This window comes from Drosophila simulans, chromosome X, assembly GCF_016746395.2.
Source record: "Drosophila simulans strain w501 chromosome X, Prin_Dsim_3.1, whole genome shotgun sequence".
NCBI lineage: Eukaryota > Metazoa > Arthropoda > Insecta > Diptera > Drosophilidae > Drosophila > Drosophila simulans.
The window spans coordinates 15582299-15602068 of NC_052525.2; the positions used below are offsets into that span (position 1 = coordinate 15582299).

At 44.1% G+C, this 19770-nt stretch overlaps 1 protein-coding gene across 3 annotated transcripts in view; it reads right to left on the reverse strand.

Moving 5' to 3' along the window:
- Window positions 1-900: 900 nt before the first annotated feature.
- Window positions 901-19770, reverse strand: part of LOC6726106 — a 30317-nt gene continuing 11447 nt past the window's right edge. For all 3 annotated transcript variants that reach the window (XM_039296467.2, XM_039296466.2, XM_039296468.2), the window contains exons 3-5: window positions 11422-11547; window positions 3992-5999; window positions 901-3823 (exon numbers count right to left, since the gene is read on the reverse strand). In XM_039296467.2, the coding sequence (XP_039152401.1) occupies window positions 1826-3823; window positions 3992-5890 (3897 nt within the window). In that variant the 5' untranslated portion in view covers window positions 5891-5999; window positions 11422-11547 and the 3' untranslated portion in view covers window positions 901-1825. The remainder of the gene's footprint in view (window positions 3824-3991; window positions 6000-11421; window positions 11548-19770) is intronic.

Genomic DNA, 19770 nt, shown 5'->3' on the forward strand with positions numbered 1-19770 from the left:
GAGCGCACACCTTCCTGAAAACCCGGACTGCATGTGCAGTATCGTATCTACTGGCGCACCGCACTGCATTTATTTATTTGGACACTAACGCCCTCGCAGCCCGGGCAGCAAAATTTACGAGCTTCCCTTAATCGATCTAAAATTAAACGGCTTGTGCTGGAATCAACCCTTTTTCGTGTGGAAAATGGGGGGAAAAAACAGCGAACTTCCACCTTCCACCTTCATGCATTTTAGCTATCTGCAATCCTAATTGTTATCAACAATTTGCAATTCTTCTTCCGCAAAACTAACGTTGCAAAGCGCTCAAGTTCAGGCGAATTTGCCTTTTTCCTGGACAATTCGTTTATGTGCCAAATTTATGGCTTGACTGCACATTACATTATTTACACGATGCATATATGTATAACTTTATATATGTTTACATAATAAAGCAATGCCGGAGGACCAATTTATTTAAACTATGCTTAGAACAACAGGAAACTTGCAGTTTCTGGGGAAATTAAATGAATTAATAAAAATATTTTGAAAATTCTTATTGTAAAATTCTGGAAAATCTGAATTTATAATAACTTGGAGTCTATAAAGAAATCTCTTAACTGTTAAAAGTTAAACTTCACTTTCTTGTATTTTTAATTTGCAATCAAGAGGATGGCTTAATTTCTGTTAGTAAATGAATAGAAATAAACTTAGAACATTTCAGAAAATGTCCTTTAAATTCGACAGCACTGCTCGATGAATTCGAGTAAAAAATAATAATTAATTTCCCATTGAATCTTTAGATGAGTAGGTGGCTTCCAAATTGGCGAAGGATTTATTGTGTTCCGTTTTTCCAGCTTGGATACTATTAAACGATAATAGTTGCAACATTTTGAAGTTCCGATTCCCAAACACAAACAGAGATTTAAGAATTTTTCAGATATTTTATTGCAAACATATATAGCTTAAATATGAGTTGAAGGTATTTGTCTGGTTACTGTTTCAGAACTAACTAACCGACTACATAATTACTTTAGGATTTGTTTGTAATAAAAAAACAACAAAACGGTTCATATTTTTATTTTTTTTTGCTTTTGTTTATTATTTTCGATTTTTGGATCTTGAGGACTTTTAATGAGTGATCCTAACCCAGTTCGGTGAACGGCAATCTGTAATCAAATTTAGTTCGTTTCCTCATATCAAGCGTTTCGTCGTTGGTTGACTCATATTATTTGCATTTGCATTTCCATTGCCATTCCGTCATATCATATACAACACACTTAATATTTCAGTTACAATAAAAAAAAAAAAAAAACGTTACTCACGATACCAGTAGGCGCTGCTTAGAGGCTACTTAACTTACATAATCGAGTATCACTAACAATATGTATCGTTATTTATTTATTTAGTACTTGTTATTTCTTTGCCATTTATAAATTCTCTACAACACGACGTACTTGTACACAAAACATCAGTTTTCATAAGTACAATTTAAAAAAAAAGGGACTCATATATATAGTATAAATAACTATATATATATATATATATATATTGTATGTATATTTATGTATAGAAAAAAAAATGCTAGTTGATCCATCTAAATATTTTTATTTTAGCATTAGCCTAAGTGAAAGTATTTCGTATTTATGAGCGGCAGACGATCTTCGATCCTCGATGTGAGCATGAGCAATGCATTTTCCATATATACGTATATATATATATATATAGATCAAGATATAACCCCATCCGTATATCTCGCATATCTGACTTCCAAAGTGTGTGCACCGCATGACATGGGGGGCTCTTAGTGATAAAATGCCAACGCCTTGGCATAGTACGAGGTACATGGTCATGATATGCGATCGGGACTTTGCCGCTGGCCCGGATCTTCGGTGATGCCCGTGGTGTCACCGGCATGCGCCGGATGTACACAATGATCCGGTGATCTGGACTGCGATCGCGATCTCTTCGGCGGTGGCGTTATCGAGTGCTGTGAATTTGAATCGGAGGAGGTGCGTCGACAGAAGGGACTAAGTCCGCCCATTCCGGCGGCGGCGGCGGCGGCGGCAGCTGTATTGCCAGCACTGGCGGCCAGCATGTGGGGCGTCAGTTGGGGGAATCTCGGCATGCGCGGCAGTCCGGCAAACAGAAGCGGACTCGCGCCGCCGCCGTGGCTCAAAAATAGGCGGGGACTTGGTGGCGAGCCATCGCCGGCGATCAGCGGATAACCAGCGTGGCCATGTCCAACGGCGAAACGATGCTGCAAAGCCTCGAAACAGAGCGGTACATTCAGTCCATGGGCATGGGCACCGGCGCAAATGCGGGCCAGAATCTCCGCCTGAATGCTGCCCACCGCCGCCGGATTGACACCGCCAGCGCCGCCTGCCGATGAGCCCACCATCGCCGAGTGATGGAAGCCGCTCTTGTTGTTATTCAAATTGAGACTCATTAGCTCCAGGAGCGGATCCGTTGCGGGCATCACGGGTGCATGGAGTAATCCATGATCATCGCTGGTCGACAGCAGCTTGCGATGCAAATTGAGATTCGAACTGTGACGATCGCGGCTGCGTTTCGAGGGAAATGCCGCATTGCAGCCATCTATATTGCACTTGTGGTGCAGCTTGAGGTGGACGCTCTGGTGGTGCGTCTTGAGATGAAAGTGGTTTTGGAATATCTCACCGCAGGCGGTGCACTTTAGGGGGTTCTCCTTATCGATGGGCACTTCGGGCACCTCCACCTCCGTTTCCGGTTCCGGTTCGTGTTCTTGTTCGTGTTCGGGTTCTGTTTCAGTTTCCGGTTCCGGTTCGCGCTCCTCGAGCTCACTCGCATCCAATCCGTTGTCACTTTCACGGCGCACACTATTGTTAATGTTAATATTATTGTTATTGTTATTATTATTATTGTGATTGGCAGTCTTGTCGCTGGACTCCTCCGCCAAGGACTCATCGCCACCCATTAGCTCCTGCTTGATGCGCACGTAGCGATTCTCATCCGCTTCGTAGTTGATCTCCTCCAGTGGCTCCAATTTGATGGCGGCCGCTGCCCGTGAAAGATCTAGTGTGGTGTCCACCGGCGCCGACTCCAGTTCGTCTTCCTCTGTGTCATCCCCCTTGTCAGCTGGCCTCGTTTCCTGCTCCTCCAGTTTCATTTCTGGCTTGGATGCCGCAGCTACAGGATCTGGTTCAGGTTCCTGATCCTGTTCCCGCTTACGTTCTTGACCCTGCTCCTGATCCAGTTCCTGCTCGTGATCCTGTTCCGTCTTAATGCAGAGACCCACCGGCCTGAGATCACCGTAGGGCGTGAGGGGTGGCGATGGTATCGACTTGGTGGACTCGCCCACCTCCGATTCTTTGGCGGATGCAGCGGCCTGCGCGGGCAGACGCACCTTCTTAATGGACAGATCGGCGGCCACGTCGTAGTCGATTGAATTCTCTCCCGAATTCTCATCCGATTGCACAGGACATCGGACTGGATTCTGGCTCTTGCGTTTCCGTTTATTGGCCGCCATTTGGGCGAGGGCATGGGCGTGCCCAAGCGAGTGGGCGTGGCCGTGCGAGAGGGCGTGGGCGTGGGCATGGGCATATGTGTGGCACTCCTCAAGGCCGGACTGGACAACCTTGCCCGGACTGGATTGCTCTTTGGTTTGACTCAGGCTGGATACCGCCGATGTGGAGCGCTCGTCGCTCTCGTCGTTCTCATTCTCATTATCGTTATCGTTTTCGTGGTCCAGCGGCATGCTATCAATCTCATCGCCGACCACAACGATGCCATCGGGATCATCGTCATCATCGTCCTCATCGCCGTCAGCCTCGTCGTCATCATCGTCGCCGGCCATGTGGATGCCAACCTGCGGGAGAGCAAAGGAAAATGTTATTGAATAATATGTTGCAAACTATAAACAAAGTTAAAACTTAACAAAGTTAAATGGACAACATGTCGGATGAGTAATATTTTAAGAGAGTTTACCTAAAGAATGAGATTTCCAACGTATATATACAAAGGTTGTTTAACCTACCTCCAGTATCTCGTCGTCGTCCTCATCTTCAGTGTGCTCGTTCTCCATCGCCAGTTTACGACGCTGCCCCTCGAATCGTCCGGCATCCAAGTACGATCTCTGCAGATAATCCTGTCCGTGTTTCAACTCCAGAGCACCGACTCCCGCTCCTGATCCCGCGCCCGAACCACCCATCGCATGATGCCGCAAATCCGGTGGCGGCGTCAGCAGCGGGAAGCTGCCGAATGGTGCCAGTCCCGCCATGAGGCCATTGGGCGCCTGGAGCAACAGCGGATGCGGTTGCGCACTGCGTCCATCGTGCGGCGAGATCTTGCGTCGCAGATGCGGCGAATGGAGCTTGGGATTCGGATTGGCGCTATGGCGATTCCTCGATCGCCTCGAGCTGAACATCATGCTGCATCCATCCACCGTGCACTTGTGCATCTCCCTGAGATGCACCGCCGAGAAGTGAATCTTCAGAGCACCCTTGTCGCAAAAGGTCTTCAGACAGACATTGCACTGCACTCGCTTCTTGCCCGTCACCGGATTGATAAACTGGGTGCCCAAATTGGCGGGCATCGAGCCCCATTGCCGCTTGCCACCGCCGCCGCCAACGGATCCTCCATTTCCACCACCACCTCCTCCGCCCGGTGAGTGTGGCGTCTTCCGGCTCGACCGCATATTGGAGGATAAGGCCAGACGGGTCATACGCTGCGAACTGGAACATGATCCGGAGGCGGATACCTTATCGCTGTTCCGTTGCTGCTTGCCAGAGGAATCATCCACGGATCCTGCACCCGAACTGGAGCCCGAACCCGATCCCGATCCGGAGCCGGACCCAGAACCCGCCTGATGCTGATACTGGCCAACACCTGGTGGCGGCGATGGTGGGGATCTAGAATCGGGCGGCGGTGGAGGCGGTGGCGGTGGCAGGTGATAGGCCATGGCCATTGCATTGAAGAACTGGTTCCGATGCAGGTGGTGCTGATGCTGCTGCTGCTGACTGTGATGATGGTGTTGTCCGAATTCCGTGGGACTTTGCGGCAGCGGCAAGGGACCACCAAAGGCACCCAGCGCCGCCGCCGAGCTGATTTTCCGAAAGTCAAACGGTTGCATGTTCTGCAAATCACTCAGCGGATTCATCGGGTTCGGATCGTGCGTGGGCGTACTGTTGCCCGTTCCAGTGCCCGATCCGGTGCTACTACTATTGTTGTTATTGTTATTGTTATTATTATTCCTACTTGCCGCCGCCGATAGCTTCTGCTGCAATTGATTCTGCAAATGCAGCTGGGCATGGGCCAGCTGCGAGAAGTGAACGCTCATCGATTGCGCCGACGATTGTGCGTGCGACGATGTCTGCTGGACGCTGCCGGAGGAGCGGGACGGCGACTGGTGACCGCCGGCGTTCGCATTCAGGGCGAGTGGATGGCGCAACGGTAGCGCCAGGGGCAGCGGATGCGGATGTGGATGCGGATGCGAATGCGAATGCGAGTGCGGATGGATGGGGTGCGTCGTCAAGGGCAGCGGCGGCAGGGGCGGCGAACTGCGGCGGCTGGGGGTCATCACCATTGAAGCGGGTGATGATTCGCGGCTCAGGTGCACGTTCCCTCCACCGGTTGGCAAATGTGGGTGGTGCTGATGGTAATGGTGGTGGTGCTGGTGCTGGTGCTGGTAGGGGAGGTGATGCTGGTTCTGTTGCCTCTCATGACCTTGCAGTGGATGGCGATAGGAGGCGGATACAGTGGCGGCGGCGGCGGGCAGGTGGTACAACAACGATGACGACGTCGACGGTGGCGGTGGCGGACTAACCGAACCGCCGGCGGCTAAACGATGAATTTCAGAGGCGGCGGCGCGAGGATGCGGATGCGGTTGCGGATGCGGATGAAAGTGCGGCGGATGCTTCTCGTGGCCAATATTCATCAAGCGGCGGCTTAGGAACAACAATTAATCTGTAGACTTTTGACCAAACATTAGACTAGATGCGGCATTTAGGTTTCCAAGTGTTGAGCGCTGTGCTTTTGTTGATTCGCTGCAAGAAGAGGAAAATACAATCGTTTTATTTAATATTAAAATAGTAGTAATACTTAAATAGAGAATGAATCGAAATCTTCTGTTTCAAGTCACAATAAAAACGGAACGAAAACAAAGCAAAAACAAATTCTTGACCGTAAAAGCGTTTCGTTTCATTGTAGAAAAACGTATTTGCCTAATAATATGTCTGTTTTTTTTTACTGCCAGGCACTTAAGTCACCTTTTTCATTATTTATTTATTTAATGTCACATTTGTTTTGTTATTTGCTGCCAGCAATAGTTTATCTTCTGCATAAAAGTCTCTCCAAACTTGTGTACATTTGTACGCTGTCAGTACCTGTGGCATTATAATTTCAATTAATTTCGCCCGAGTTTGTGGCGACCAAGTGTGTGTGGCATTTAAGCGATCTGAGCGCCTCGCAGCCACATATCTTCCACCATCTCAAACATTGTCAAGGAGTTTCCACCGAAACCGCCTAACGAAGTGGCCACAACTCGATGGAGCGGACCGCGGACCGCGGACCGCGGACCGCGGACCGCGGACCATCATGCCATCAAGCCATCATGCCATCATGCCATCATGCCATCGGACCTCCCAGACACCACACATCATCCACAAGCAACCACACCGTGCATACACGAGTACAGATGATTATTGAAAATAAAAATAAGAATAATGATGTGACAAATTCTGAGTGGTCACTTCACGTCTCTAGAAGGAGTGATGGCGAGGGGAGCCGCAGAGTCGTCGGATGGCAGCGGCACAGAGGGACACTTGTAGACACACACACAGATACACACATAATATCGTTTAGTGGAGAGCCCGGCGTGACATGACAATGTGATAGTGTGTGCAGAAGACGCTCTTCGCGCTGTCGTCTACGGCCACTTGAAGTCCCCATGTCACATTCTTCTGTGCCGGCACCACCACCACCACCACCACCACCGCACAAGAGCCAGACTGAAGACTCCAACAGACTGGCGATCTTCGATACGATCCGATACAATACGATCCGATCCGATCCAATCTGAGCCGAACCGACTAGATCCGAGTCCGAGTTCCGAAATCGAATCCAATCCAAATCGATAGGGCTGTGATCGTGATATTCAACTCCACTGCCACTTCCACATCAAGATGAAGATCGAGGCCGAGAGATCGCGATCATTACGCGCGACCTCTTGATGATCCCATGTGATGAGTGCCGTGCCGCTTGCGACGAATACTTAAATATTAAAGCAGAAGGTTCAGTCTGCATGCGAACATATTTAAATCCTTCTTCCAGTTTTTGCAGTTTGTTATTTTAATATGAAAGAAACTTTCTGCGTAATGAGTTACTTAAAATTACTTAAAAAAAAGCAATTGCAATCCCTTGCTTGAATATCATATGTTTGTATACTTTTAACAAATAAATCCCACTTAAAATGCTATAAATATTAAATTCCCCTGGGCGACATGCAATGATATATGGCAAATGACAAAATGTACGATTAAATGTGTATCAAAAACTGCAGCTATGGAAACTTTCGCTACTATTATTATTATTTTTTTATCATTATTTTTTTTTCATCTCTCGCCTGCCTTCGGACAGTGCCATTTGGCATTGGGGAACTTTTGCATGATATATGTCATCTTGGCAAGTCATTTAAATGGTATACAAATTGTTTTTTAATTGCCACCTGTTCGGGCTGCTGCTGCTGCTGTTGTAACGACATTTATTACGATTACGTTTCTGTTCGGATCTCGGAGTAGGGAACGTTTTTACCGGCATTTAGAACCGGAGATGCACGACGCGGCAGCTTTTAATTGCTTTCAGTTGATATTTAATTTGATATTTTTTCATACTTATTTTCCCCGCGTACAAACATATATTTTTTGTGATTTGACACGTTCCGAATCTGAGAGTTCTCCGTTCTGACCAAACCAGTTCTCCTCCATCGGCATTCACACATATGTTGTGCGAGCTGTGTGTATCTGAACCCATCTGCTCTGGCCAGAGGCACTGATTGCATAAAAGTGACAGTTTGCAGCGAGAATTATTGGAGCTTTGTTGTGCGCCTATAATTGGGGTTCATAGTCCAAAGTAGCTGGACTGGGCTTTTTCATTGTATATATTTTATATACATATTTTACAGATTCATCTTTCAGATGTTTGTCTGAAAATTCATTAATTTTGCACTTTTTGGAATTTTGGAATTTTTTTGGAATTTCAATAGTATTGTTTTTGAAGGATTCTTAAACAATACATGGCATTGATTGAAGTTAGCTAAATTTTCCAATTACGATAAAAGTTTTAAATGAAATATTAAATGTTATTTTCAAGTGGATTTTTAAAAATGTGGTTAAGTGAGATTTATATGCCAAATTTGTGACGGATGCTTAACTGAAAAAAAAAAACTTGCAGCTCATCCAAATACATCACTTCATATGTTTGTTAGTACCGATCGATGCTGTTGGGCAATTTGTATCCGAAGGTTTCATCGACATTTATGAAGCTCTTGCGAGAAGACAGATGAGAATCTGTCCGAGATGAGAACTCCTTTTAATTTCGTATTTCACATGAAACTCATTTTCGTCTCATAACAAAATTGCCGCTAAGCTGCGAGCTGCGAGCTGCGAGCTGCGATCTCAGTTCACTCTGCGTATCCCCCGGAACGAACAAAGGAGAAGAAAAATGGCATTCCAGACACCAATCATGATTATTATTGGCTTTATCGCATAGAATCGGCGGCGGCAGCCGTCATAAGGAACATTTTCTTAACGCATTTCCAAAGTCATAAAGCAGAGGCGGTCATAAATGCGTGTTAAAGTCGAACAACAGAACGTTTTCTCTTATTTTTTCTGTTTTTTTTTGTTGAAATGTCAACCATTAAACACGAAAAAGCCGATCCAAGCCGATCGTTCTCACAGATCCAATCCGATCCCACAAGATTCAACAAAAGAGCCCGAGCCCGAGCCCCATTCCCCTTGACTCTATTTTGTAAAAATTTATTTATGAAACACATTAAAAGTGTCAACACGGCTTGCCGCACATGAGATATGTTTGGCAAGTTGCCTGCTCTGTCAAAGCCGATGTTAAAGCCAACCAACCAACCAACCGCCTGCCCCTCGATATTTTGTCCAGATCTCCAGTAGTCTCCTACAGCCCTAACCTCCCCCCCCCCCCCACCCCCCATGAAACCCACCGACCGAAACCCGAATCCCAATTCGAGCCCATGGCACCACTTCAGTTCTGATTATGAACGCCTCTGAATCGCCCCGACTGCTGCCGAACAGGGCTTAACAAAGTGATTCCAACATAAACTTACTACTTCTCTGTTCTCGTTTTTATTTTAATATTTTTTTTTATGTTTTTTTCCTTTTTTTTGTTTTTCTTGCTTTTCTTTTTAGCTGTTAGTATGCAAATCCCCTGTGGGATCGTTGACGAAAGCCGCTGGGCTGGCCCGCCGGTAAAAATTCACAGGGCGAGCGCCAACATCGAGCAGTGTTCGATGGCAGGACACGAACATGAACATGGATCCCGGACCTAAATCAGGGATCCTGGGGTCCGCAATTGTGGGGCTGCGACTGCGACTGCGATTGGGCGACAAATGCGGCATTCGTGCAGAGAAAATATTTATTTTCATCAAATTATGAGTGATAACACTTAAATCGTTGTAATTAGTGGCCTGCTCATTTTTAATTGTATGATTTGATTGTTGACTTAAAATAATCGTTTCTGAAACTCTTTATTTATTTAGTGAATTTCTTGCACAGAACTACATATTTTGTTTGTTATTTAGTAAGTCTTATGCACCTATAGAATTCCTATTTATTATGGGATTAGCAAATAAACATAAACTTGTTGCTCATCGAGCAGGTGAGAAACCAAAATCTACTACTATCTACTCTATCTATTACACTCGCAGAAAAAGGTTTCTATAGCGATAGCTTATTCTAGCATAACTAACTGAAAGTGCTAATAAAAATCGAACCAGGAAGAGGATCATGAAATTGATATCTATTGACTGACTGTCTTTCCTTACACAGAAAGAATAAAATGTGAATAGAAACTGAAGTTATTGAGCAAATTTACTGCAATTATTTAGTGCACGCAATTTTCACTTGAATTCTAAACTGCATTCTTGCTTCTGCATTTTGCATTTTGCACTTTGAAGATCATTTGTATCTACCTACTATTTCTTTCGGTGCATGCTCTGGCGCTACTTGGGACCTCGGCCGACTGTCGCTGCCGATCAGACGTGATGTTTGGGCTTGGGCCGCCTGGCAGGGGTCCGCACTGAATGCTCCCCGGATCTGGCTCCCCGTATCCTCGACCTGATTCAGTCGGCCAGAATGGTCGTAATCCGGGGCTTAGACTGTGTTTTAAGTGGATAGGTCGGTTAGCCCTCAAGCGCAAACACGAAGCCGCATCAACATCATCGGATGGAAAGTGTGATGTTGGGGCTACTGGATCTATTGGGGATTTCGGAGTGTAGCATCTGCTTTTATACGTCTTCTTTTTTATTCAAGAAAGGGGAGCGTTTAAGTGGAAGAATCAGTGATTTTCAGTTTATGTTAGCGAATTTTAGCAGAAGGTTGGGGTTGACAGACGCAAGCCCCCTTTAATGTGACAAAAAAGGTTGAAGAAGCTCTTTTAAATACAAAAGTTGAAAAATACGTAAAAAAAAATGATATTTTCCACTTTAATTTTGTAAGTCAAGCAAACTATGCTTGCTAAATAATTTTTTTTCCAGCAATGAAGTATTATTTCCAGATCTCTTATCGTTCAAGCGACATTAGTGATCTGCCTGGCTTTTTGCGTTCAGCTTTTTGTTTATTTACTTATCGGGTTTTTTGGGGCGTCACCAAGATGATGTCCAAATGCGGACCATCCAGCCAAGTTGGCACAGGCTATTCAAGCCATCTCATAGGCTTGGCCGTGGCATTTTTGGTTAAAAGAGCCTCTACCGAAAGTACGCCGAGCTGATCTCAAGTAAACCACAAAAGCCATTCTTGTTTGTTGCCGGGAGCAAAATCAACGATTGATTGAAGGAAAGGAAAGGCAAGGAGATTTGAGGCTGGGGCCACAAAACTGTGGCCATAACCATCGAGGCTAAAAAAAAAAAACAAAAAATATAAAAAAAATAAAATAATAAAAGCTAAAAACTGATGATAAAAACCGAGGCTGAAACCAAGGCGGCGGCGGCTTTGTTCATCTGCTACAAGCATCGCATTTAATGAGATTTGTATCAGTTTTTAATAGCTTTGTGACTCTATTGTGCTGTGGCCGTATCTAAAGCAAATCTGGAGTCATCTTGTCGGGGCGATAGAGATATACAAATTAGTGTGCCGAGACATTGTCGAAATAATGGCCTAAAAGTGACCGGTATGAGGAAGTCGAGGAAAGCTAATATCATCTACTCATAAGACTGCAACTTACGTCTTTTTGTGGCCGTGGACCGACTTCCTGAAGTGCGTTGTATATAGATATATTTATATCTATATATATATAAATATATAAGTCTTCGGCTTGCTATAGATCGCAGTTTAGAGTTCCACGGCAGATCTAAAAGAAAAAAAAAAGAGAGGAAGGCGATGAAAAACGAGTGGTTAGCCATTGCCGATCACGATCTAACAACAAGTTTTGATGATTTATGCCAACACGTCCGTCAAAATGTCAAATTCTTGGGCACACATCAACAATTCGACACATTTCACACATCGATGCCAAAAACCAAATCTCTTCGGGATTGCCGCAATGTTAAAGTCAACGTTATTTGTACACTTTTCAAGACGCCCCCACTCCACCGCCAGTCCACCGAAAATTGTGTTAATTTAAATCAAATGACAAAATATAATAAACGACCATAAAATTTAATCCGAGTCTTCTCTAAAAAGGTACGAAAAATGTGCCAACTGATTGTGCACACAAAAGTTGTCCCAATAATCCTAAAGTCGACTTATGTAGTCACTTAAATGCATTTTCGATTGAATCATTGAAACAGTTGACTTTAAAATGCCAAAGATTTGTATATAAAGAAAATCTTTGATATATATTGAAAAACCCATTGCAAGAAAATAAAAAATGAAAATTTTAGACCATTTTAGGCACTAATTCAAAGTATGTTTTCATAGCTTAACAAGGCGCACTAGTCGTATACGTAATTATATTTGATTCAACGTTACAGTTGCTCATAAACTTATTTCCTGCACTGAGTTAAATTTCATTAATTAAACATATATTCGAAATCAGAACAACTCCACCCGGAAAAGGTATATAATGTGTTCTCTAATGTAGAGTGTTTGACATAAAGTCATGTCTACGTATGACACAAAGGCGAAAAATGAAAACCAATTAAACAAGCTAATCATTTTATTGTCATTAGCACCGGCAGCAACAACACTTGCCAAGTAAAAAAGAAGAAGTCAAATTTAAACGGCTTATTAGCATTACCATTTAGGTGTTATCGTCAGTTATGGCCATTGTGTGTGTTTGTAAAGAGAAAACCAGTGCCCATGAATGTGCACACTATGTATATACCCTCAAAGTACGTAAACAGATGTATGTATGCCTCTCTTCGAAAGAGAGAGATTACACTTTTTTATAATTTTTTATTCTCGGTTGTTAAGGATTGCAGGGTATGCCGTGTATCGGTTTACCCGAACCCAGACTACCATTTATTTACTCATCGTGTGGGCTTAAGTCTTGGACAGTTAACAGTTTTAACTGTGCAAACATTGGGTCAACCCATTAGCGGAATTATCAGCTTCGTACACGTATTATACTTGTGACAGCGGCGCATGTCAACCAGGCAAATCAACACGCTTTAAATATATAACGCAAAAGTCTGATAACAGTGGAGCATTGCATCATCAAGCTTTATATGTATACATATATTTAGCTTTTTTCAAAATATTCTCTTTGAGATCCAGTAGCAAAAGTGCAACTTTAAAACCTCTTCACTTTCCATTTCAAAAATACTGCATTTTTCGCAGGCAAACAGCAACCCCAAATTAAAATCACGCAAACATAACAATCGTTTATTTTAGGTTTGTGTAAAAGGAAAAAAAATACCACATAGTTGGGTCGCTGAAGTATTGATTGATTAATGAACTGAATATTTCATGTGTCCGGTGGTGCTTTTTATTTAGCCCTACTGCTGGCTTTATCCTTGACCAGAGCGAAACGTCTCGTTCTTGATCCTTCCGCCCAGCACGACTATTGCTGTCCCGTTGACATTGTAATTGAATCAATAATAAAATCAAAATGTACGACGATGACAATGACACTTGGATTTCGACTTCAACTGCGACTTTTCGTCTCCGTCTGGACAGAAAGCCCTGAACCTCCGCGCTCGCGTCTGTCTCTGAATCCATGTCCGTGTTCGTTTCGCTGTCCGTGTCATCGTGTCATCATTTCAGCATTTCAGCACAAGGAACGGCAACGTCACCATCGCCGGCTCTCGAGAGCCGGACCCCCCTTTTCGAATTCCGCTGGGTATAGGTGTAGGCATCGAACTTGGTTTACGATTCGGCCGGGTCAGATCTACTCCATATACATGTGTGTGCACACAGAAAGAAATGATAAAGTACAAGCTTGATAAATATACCAAAAATAATACCGAAAAATACCGAGTCCTATTTTGGGACAAAAACGTTACAATAAAGCTAATAGATTGGGACCACAGCTTAACCATTATTAACTGATTTGCTACTTGATCTCAACTTCAACAAACTATTACAAAAATACTAGAAAATACCACAAGATCAGATGGAAACTTAAATTATGCAAAGAAGCAAGTCGAGTGTTGTATTCACCGGACAGTGCTCAACAATAAAAGGGTCTATTAAATTGGAATTGGAAAATACCGAGGAACATTGTGACATCAAGCAGTGAGTGAGCTTTTCTGATATGGTTGTTGTTTGCAGCGCGAACGTCAATGCTCAATCAATGACTTCGACTGGCTGTCTGACTAGCAGACTTTCCTCGCCGAGTGCATGCTTGTGTCTTTCCTTTTAGAATTTGTTATAATGTGTACGAGTATATACATATTTCATTTTTGAACTGTCTCCCTGACAGCCCACGAACGTTTTGAGTGACGTACAAAACGATGTCGTGTTGTCGTGCCACGGATTCGACTTCGCGTTCGACCAGGTTGACTTTTTGTCGTTTCTCCTCCGCTTTTCGCGTATAAGTATATGTATATATGGCGTATATAGTATATATAGTCTCAGTCGCAGTCGAATCGACGGACATGGCAATGGTGACTTTGACTTGAATGCGCCAAGCGAGCGATTTCTCGAGTGGGACGTCAAATCAGCTGAACTTTTCATTAAGGCCTTTTGAAATTCGGCATTAACCCTTTGGTGAACCGTCCCTGTCACCCTGTCGTTTTATTATTATATAGCCGGTGCTGTTGCAAGTGATCAGGGAACCCATTAGCAGTTGATCCGTGCCAAAGCGAACCGACGAACTGAAGAAGCTCGGCGGCAAACGACTTGACTTTGTCAGCGGAATGACAACACGGTATAAATCACAATAATATATTCTATGTCGGGAGAATTGCGAATCTGACGGGTTTTTGGCCAGAATCAGGATATTTAGAATATGCCCTTAAAGTTGGGTACATTTTTTTAATGGAAACATCTTTTTCAGATGTGCTTTTCTCAAGTATGGATTTTAATTGAATTAATATTGATATCTTAATATTGAATCAAAAATTGAAGAAATAGGTTATTGTATGGTTTGCTGGATATTTCAGTAGACATTTTTAGACGCCTTGAGATATGCAACAGTTTTCTGTTTTTAATTGGCTTATAATTTGTAATATTTTAATCCTTTTCTTATATGTGACTGCGAGGATATTTAATATATAATCCTTGCTAGCCAAAAGTTCAATCCCATTAGACTTAATGATACCATTTCATTTTAAGCTTACGTCTGACTTCTAACTCTTTTGTCAACACTACTGGCCCCGAGGCGTTCAGGGGAAAAGCGACCAGGACAGGGTCTGGAAATGGGACTGCAATTGGGGACCTGGCATTGGCCTGTGCGCGTTTGCTTTTTTTCTGCCAAGTTTTTTTTTCCATTTTTTTTTTTTTTTTTTTTGAAAGGCAGCCGTCATGGCGGTGTCAGTAGTTTTGCCGGCCGGGCGAGCCGAGTAGAGCCGAGTTTGGCTGAGCTGAGCGGAGTCGAGCGACCAGGCCTCATACTGGCAGACAGTCAGTCAGCCAGTCAGTCAGCCAAGTCAGCGATTCACAAAGGAAACACTTGAGAAGTGAACATGTTAACGGGAGAAATAGTTCGTCGCCTCCTCCAATCCAAAACCGAGGCCGCAAAGGAGCCGGCATGGATGGTATTCAGTATGGAGTATGGAGTATGGAGTATGCAGTATGCTATATATGCTATATGGTATATGTGTATATGACCATCATACGGTGGTGCTTTTATAATGCTGCAGGTGGGGAGGAAGGTGCATTGTGTCGCCCGAACCCGTACCTCAAACTCAAACCCGAAGCCAAAAACACTTGCGAGAGTCACTCGAGAGCTGTCAATCCGAAAAAGCTGAAATAAAAACGAGAGAAAAAAATAGGGAAAAACGCCAGCGAATAAGGTAAATAAAAATGGGCGGCAGACGACGTCGGCGAGAAGGCAAAAAAAAAATAATAAAAAAATAAAACACACAAGCCGAAAAAGTCAAGGGTAGCGTCAAGTCGAGTGGAGTCAAAAGGCCCAGTTCCCAGTTACCACACTTCTCAGTTCTCAGTCCTCAATCCTCGCTACTCAGTCCCCCAATCATGCAGTCCCAGTCGCATTCCCATTCCGAATCCCAATCCTCATTGCCCAGAGTTCCCATTTTCGATCCGAAGCTGGATCCGCTGGACACACTCATGGCTGGATCGGTGGATCGGTGGATCGGTGGATCGCGGCGCAACGTTATTAGCTCTCGTACCAGTTTTCATCCAGGGGCGTTCCGCTCGGAGGGCATTAAATGATTATCTGGCTCTGTCATGCCACTGAGATCGGTCTCGAAAATTATGCGAATTTCATACTTTAGGGGGCATGTTCTCCTTGTTTCTGTCTGGTCTGTCTCTTGTGTTTATGTTATTTCTCGTCTCTACCGTGCGTTGTGGCATTCATCTTCCACCGTGTGTCCTGTGTCCTTTGCGTTTCAGTTTCGGTTTCGACTTCTCCATCTGATATCGATATTATTACTACTCGCTCGAAATGTAACCGAAGCGATTTGATTAAGGAACCACATTCGGGCAGCAGGTGTAACTGAAGAAACGCCATCCATCGTTTGTTTTTCGTGCTGAGGTGTTGTTTGTAGACTAGACAGTGTGGAATTTAGTTGAATCTAATGCTTAAATTCACGACTCAGTACTTGAACTTTATCAATCGTAAATTTTTTATCGCTTCAGTTGAAGTTTATGTGGACTTCGGAAGATTGATAGCTTACTACTGTTACATACACTCATTTTCTCAAGAATTTGTATTCAAATGACAGGAAAAATAAAAAAGTTGCAATTAAGGCTAACAGAATTGCTTTTAAATGAAAAACTACACTACACTGAACACAAAACAACTTGTAGTACATGTAAGACAGAATACAATTAATAGAGTTTTAAAACTGGAAAAAACTACAAATATGGACAATTTAAAATCTGTGTTTTTGATTAACATCGCTAATTGAAGGAAAATATCTCTTGGCCAAAACAACGGATTCTCGTTCTTGAATTCGGGAAAGAGTTTATAGATTTGCATATTAAGATGGCTGGATGTGGCCAAGAATGAAATATCCGGGCTAGGAGTGATTGGCTCCTTCCCAAGCGAATGGCAGCTGAAAGGTTTCCTAGGGAGCAGCTGCTGAACGAGGATGTATGCACCTTGAGCTTGCAGAATGAAAGATAGAGAGGAAAGCTCTTTTATCGGACTGAAGATCGTGGCAACCAGGCACTAGCGGCAGTATCAAAACGAAAAGCCCTGCAGTGTCCGGCAATTGGATGTGAATATAAGATGGCAACAAATTGCCATATGGCCATGGCAATGGGCATCTGCGATCGTCATATTCGGGTAATATTCGCTCGTAAAAGTATCACCGACCATGTTTTCCACAATGGGATAGATCCTCCGGCCTGGAAGTGAAGACGCCACCGCCACCGCCACCGCCAAGAATGGTCATATAATGTGAACAGGAACAGAGGGCTGTGAACCGAAAACAGCGGGAATATTATCCCTCAGTCCATGACCGAACCTTTCCAATCCATTCTCTCCGTTCGGCGGGGTAGACCTCATACGGTGCTAAAGACTCGAAATGCTCAGATGCGAATGCAAAGTCAGTCGCAATTTCAGGGCTCACCTGCCTGCCACATCGATGCTGTGCATTTCCATTCCCATTTGCATTTCCATTTACCCCACGGCTCCCCTTGATGAATTCCTTAACAAACACTCCAATCCATTCAGATCTCAGGACGCATCAACCTTGTCGTCTAACTCGACACCTAGTCCAGGTAAAATGTATCATCTGGAGCAAGGACTTCTGATTTAGGAAAGGTTATAAAAAGCGCAAGAAATCCTTGAAATATGGTATTAAGGGCTTTCATTTGACCTTATGGCATAGATGTCGTATTTGGTTGATTAAGTTAGTAAAAGGTGGGATCTTATAATATTCCCTTCTTTATATCGTTTAAGTACACTCAGATAAATACCTGAGAAGTCACATTGTTCATATTATGAACTTATATGATAATATTTCTTAGAAATTTATTGTCATTTCTATTCACGTGGTTCATTGCCAGCCAAGCTGGGAAAGATGTGAGCAAAGTGCCGATGTCCCTGTTCCAAGTCAGTTCAAGTCCACGTCCAAGTCCGCGTCCATCTGCATTCCCATGGCCTTTACCTTTCCCGCTCCTGCTGACAGGTTGGCTTATTGAGCCCGAGACAAGATAAGTGCTTTTGTCTCTCCTCTCCCGCCCCATCCCTCCGTTTTTGATGCCTGCTGATCTACGGCTCTGCACGCGGATGCGAATGTTAGCGCGTTTACATCCACACTCGCATCCGCACTCACATTCACACTCGTATTCACATCCACACTCACATTCACATCCAAGGAAATGGCGGGTTCAGTTCTCATTCGCACATTTTATGATGGCCCGAGATTGCCATACTTTCTAGCTCTGCCTCTGTTGAGTGATTGAATTGGATGGGTTAGGCTCCACATGCTCGTATCTAGTATGCATTGGTTAATACTAAACAGAAAGAAAAGAAAGAAAATCAGTCTCTATGGCAGGTGTCTCGTCTAACTGTTTGATTTCGTTTGCCATTGTTTTTCTTGCTCGTTTTTGTATAATCCCCTTTTTTTGGCATTATCAAGCCGCAGTCATGGACCCGTCGCATCACATTGCTTCGCCATTGTGCAACGGCGGTAACTGGTTTTCCATCCAGCCAGTCGGCCAGCCAGCCAACCATCCATCCATCCAGCCAGCCAACCATCCAACCATCCGTCCATCTGTCCATCTGTACAGCCGCCCAGGCCATCCATCCATCCATCGGTCCAGCCTTCCCCTTCGCTTTATCTTTTAGCGAGAATTGCCAATCATTCGCAGCCGCAATAAAATTACATGAGTAAAATGTGTCCGCGAGCATTCGTGGTACTTGATCGTTTTTTTCAAGAGTGCGGTAATCGGTTTCAATTTCATCTTTATAGTGTTATGAAACCCAGGGTTCGCACACAGCTTTTTAGTCGCCACCTTCTCAGCGAACAAACTCAACTCGACAAAAAAAAAAAAAAAAAGGAAGAGTGCTTCGGTTCGGTTTGGTATTCATTTTGGTTTCCGTTTGGTGTGCTGTGCTCGGTGGGTGGACACTGGTGGGTTAGTATCCATCCTTTAATCGGTAACATCTTATAGCACACTGTACGCAATTTGGGCAAAAAAAAAAAAAAAATGTTGAATGGAATGGAATGCAATTCCAGTAGTTAGTCGCAGTATTCATAATAACGAAGTCTCTGAGTACGAAATTCTTTACATTGGATTCTCTGTAGCCCCTTTTTATATGAATATTTACCACATAGCTTCTATCGAAAGAAGACTAATGCTAAGGCTTTGACCAAATCTAATGACTATACAGGAAGAAAAAACATTAAACTTGTTGATTTAATAAGCAATACAAGTGAACTGCTTTCATAAAATTGAACCAGCTTCAACTGGCACAAATAATTAAATATGTTTGCAGAAAAAACTCATAAACTTAATGGTTGAGCTAACTAATTTTCATGTCAACTGACTTTTAGGCACCAAAAAGAGTGAACCAAACTTCAGATACCTTCTGTTGGCCATGCACAAGATCGCCATTCCCAAATTGGTCATTTTGTCCAGTGTGCTCCACCCGCTTCTTCATATTCAGCTGACCGTTGTTGCCGTCCATGCCGCTGGGCTCTGCTCTATTGCTCCTCCATTTATTTAAGATGGCTGGAGCTGGAGCTGGGCTGGAGCTGCAGCTGGAACTGGAGTTGGGAGTCAGGAGTCAGCAGTCAGCAGTCAGGAGTAGAGAGCTGCGATCCCGGCCTGCGACTTGGACTCGGAGTTGAGCCTGTAAAAAGCAATTCACTGTAATTGCTTTGTGACTTATGGCCCGGCCCAACTTGCGCGTTCATCGCTTTACCGATTGCTAGTCGGCAGGTAGCTGCCGACTCCACTCAAAGGCACCTCCTCCTCCACCACCACCACCAACTCCACCTCCACGTCCTACTCCTCCAAAGATTTCCACCTCCATTTCCACTTCCCCATG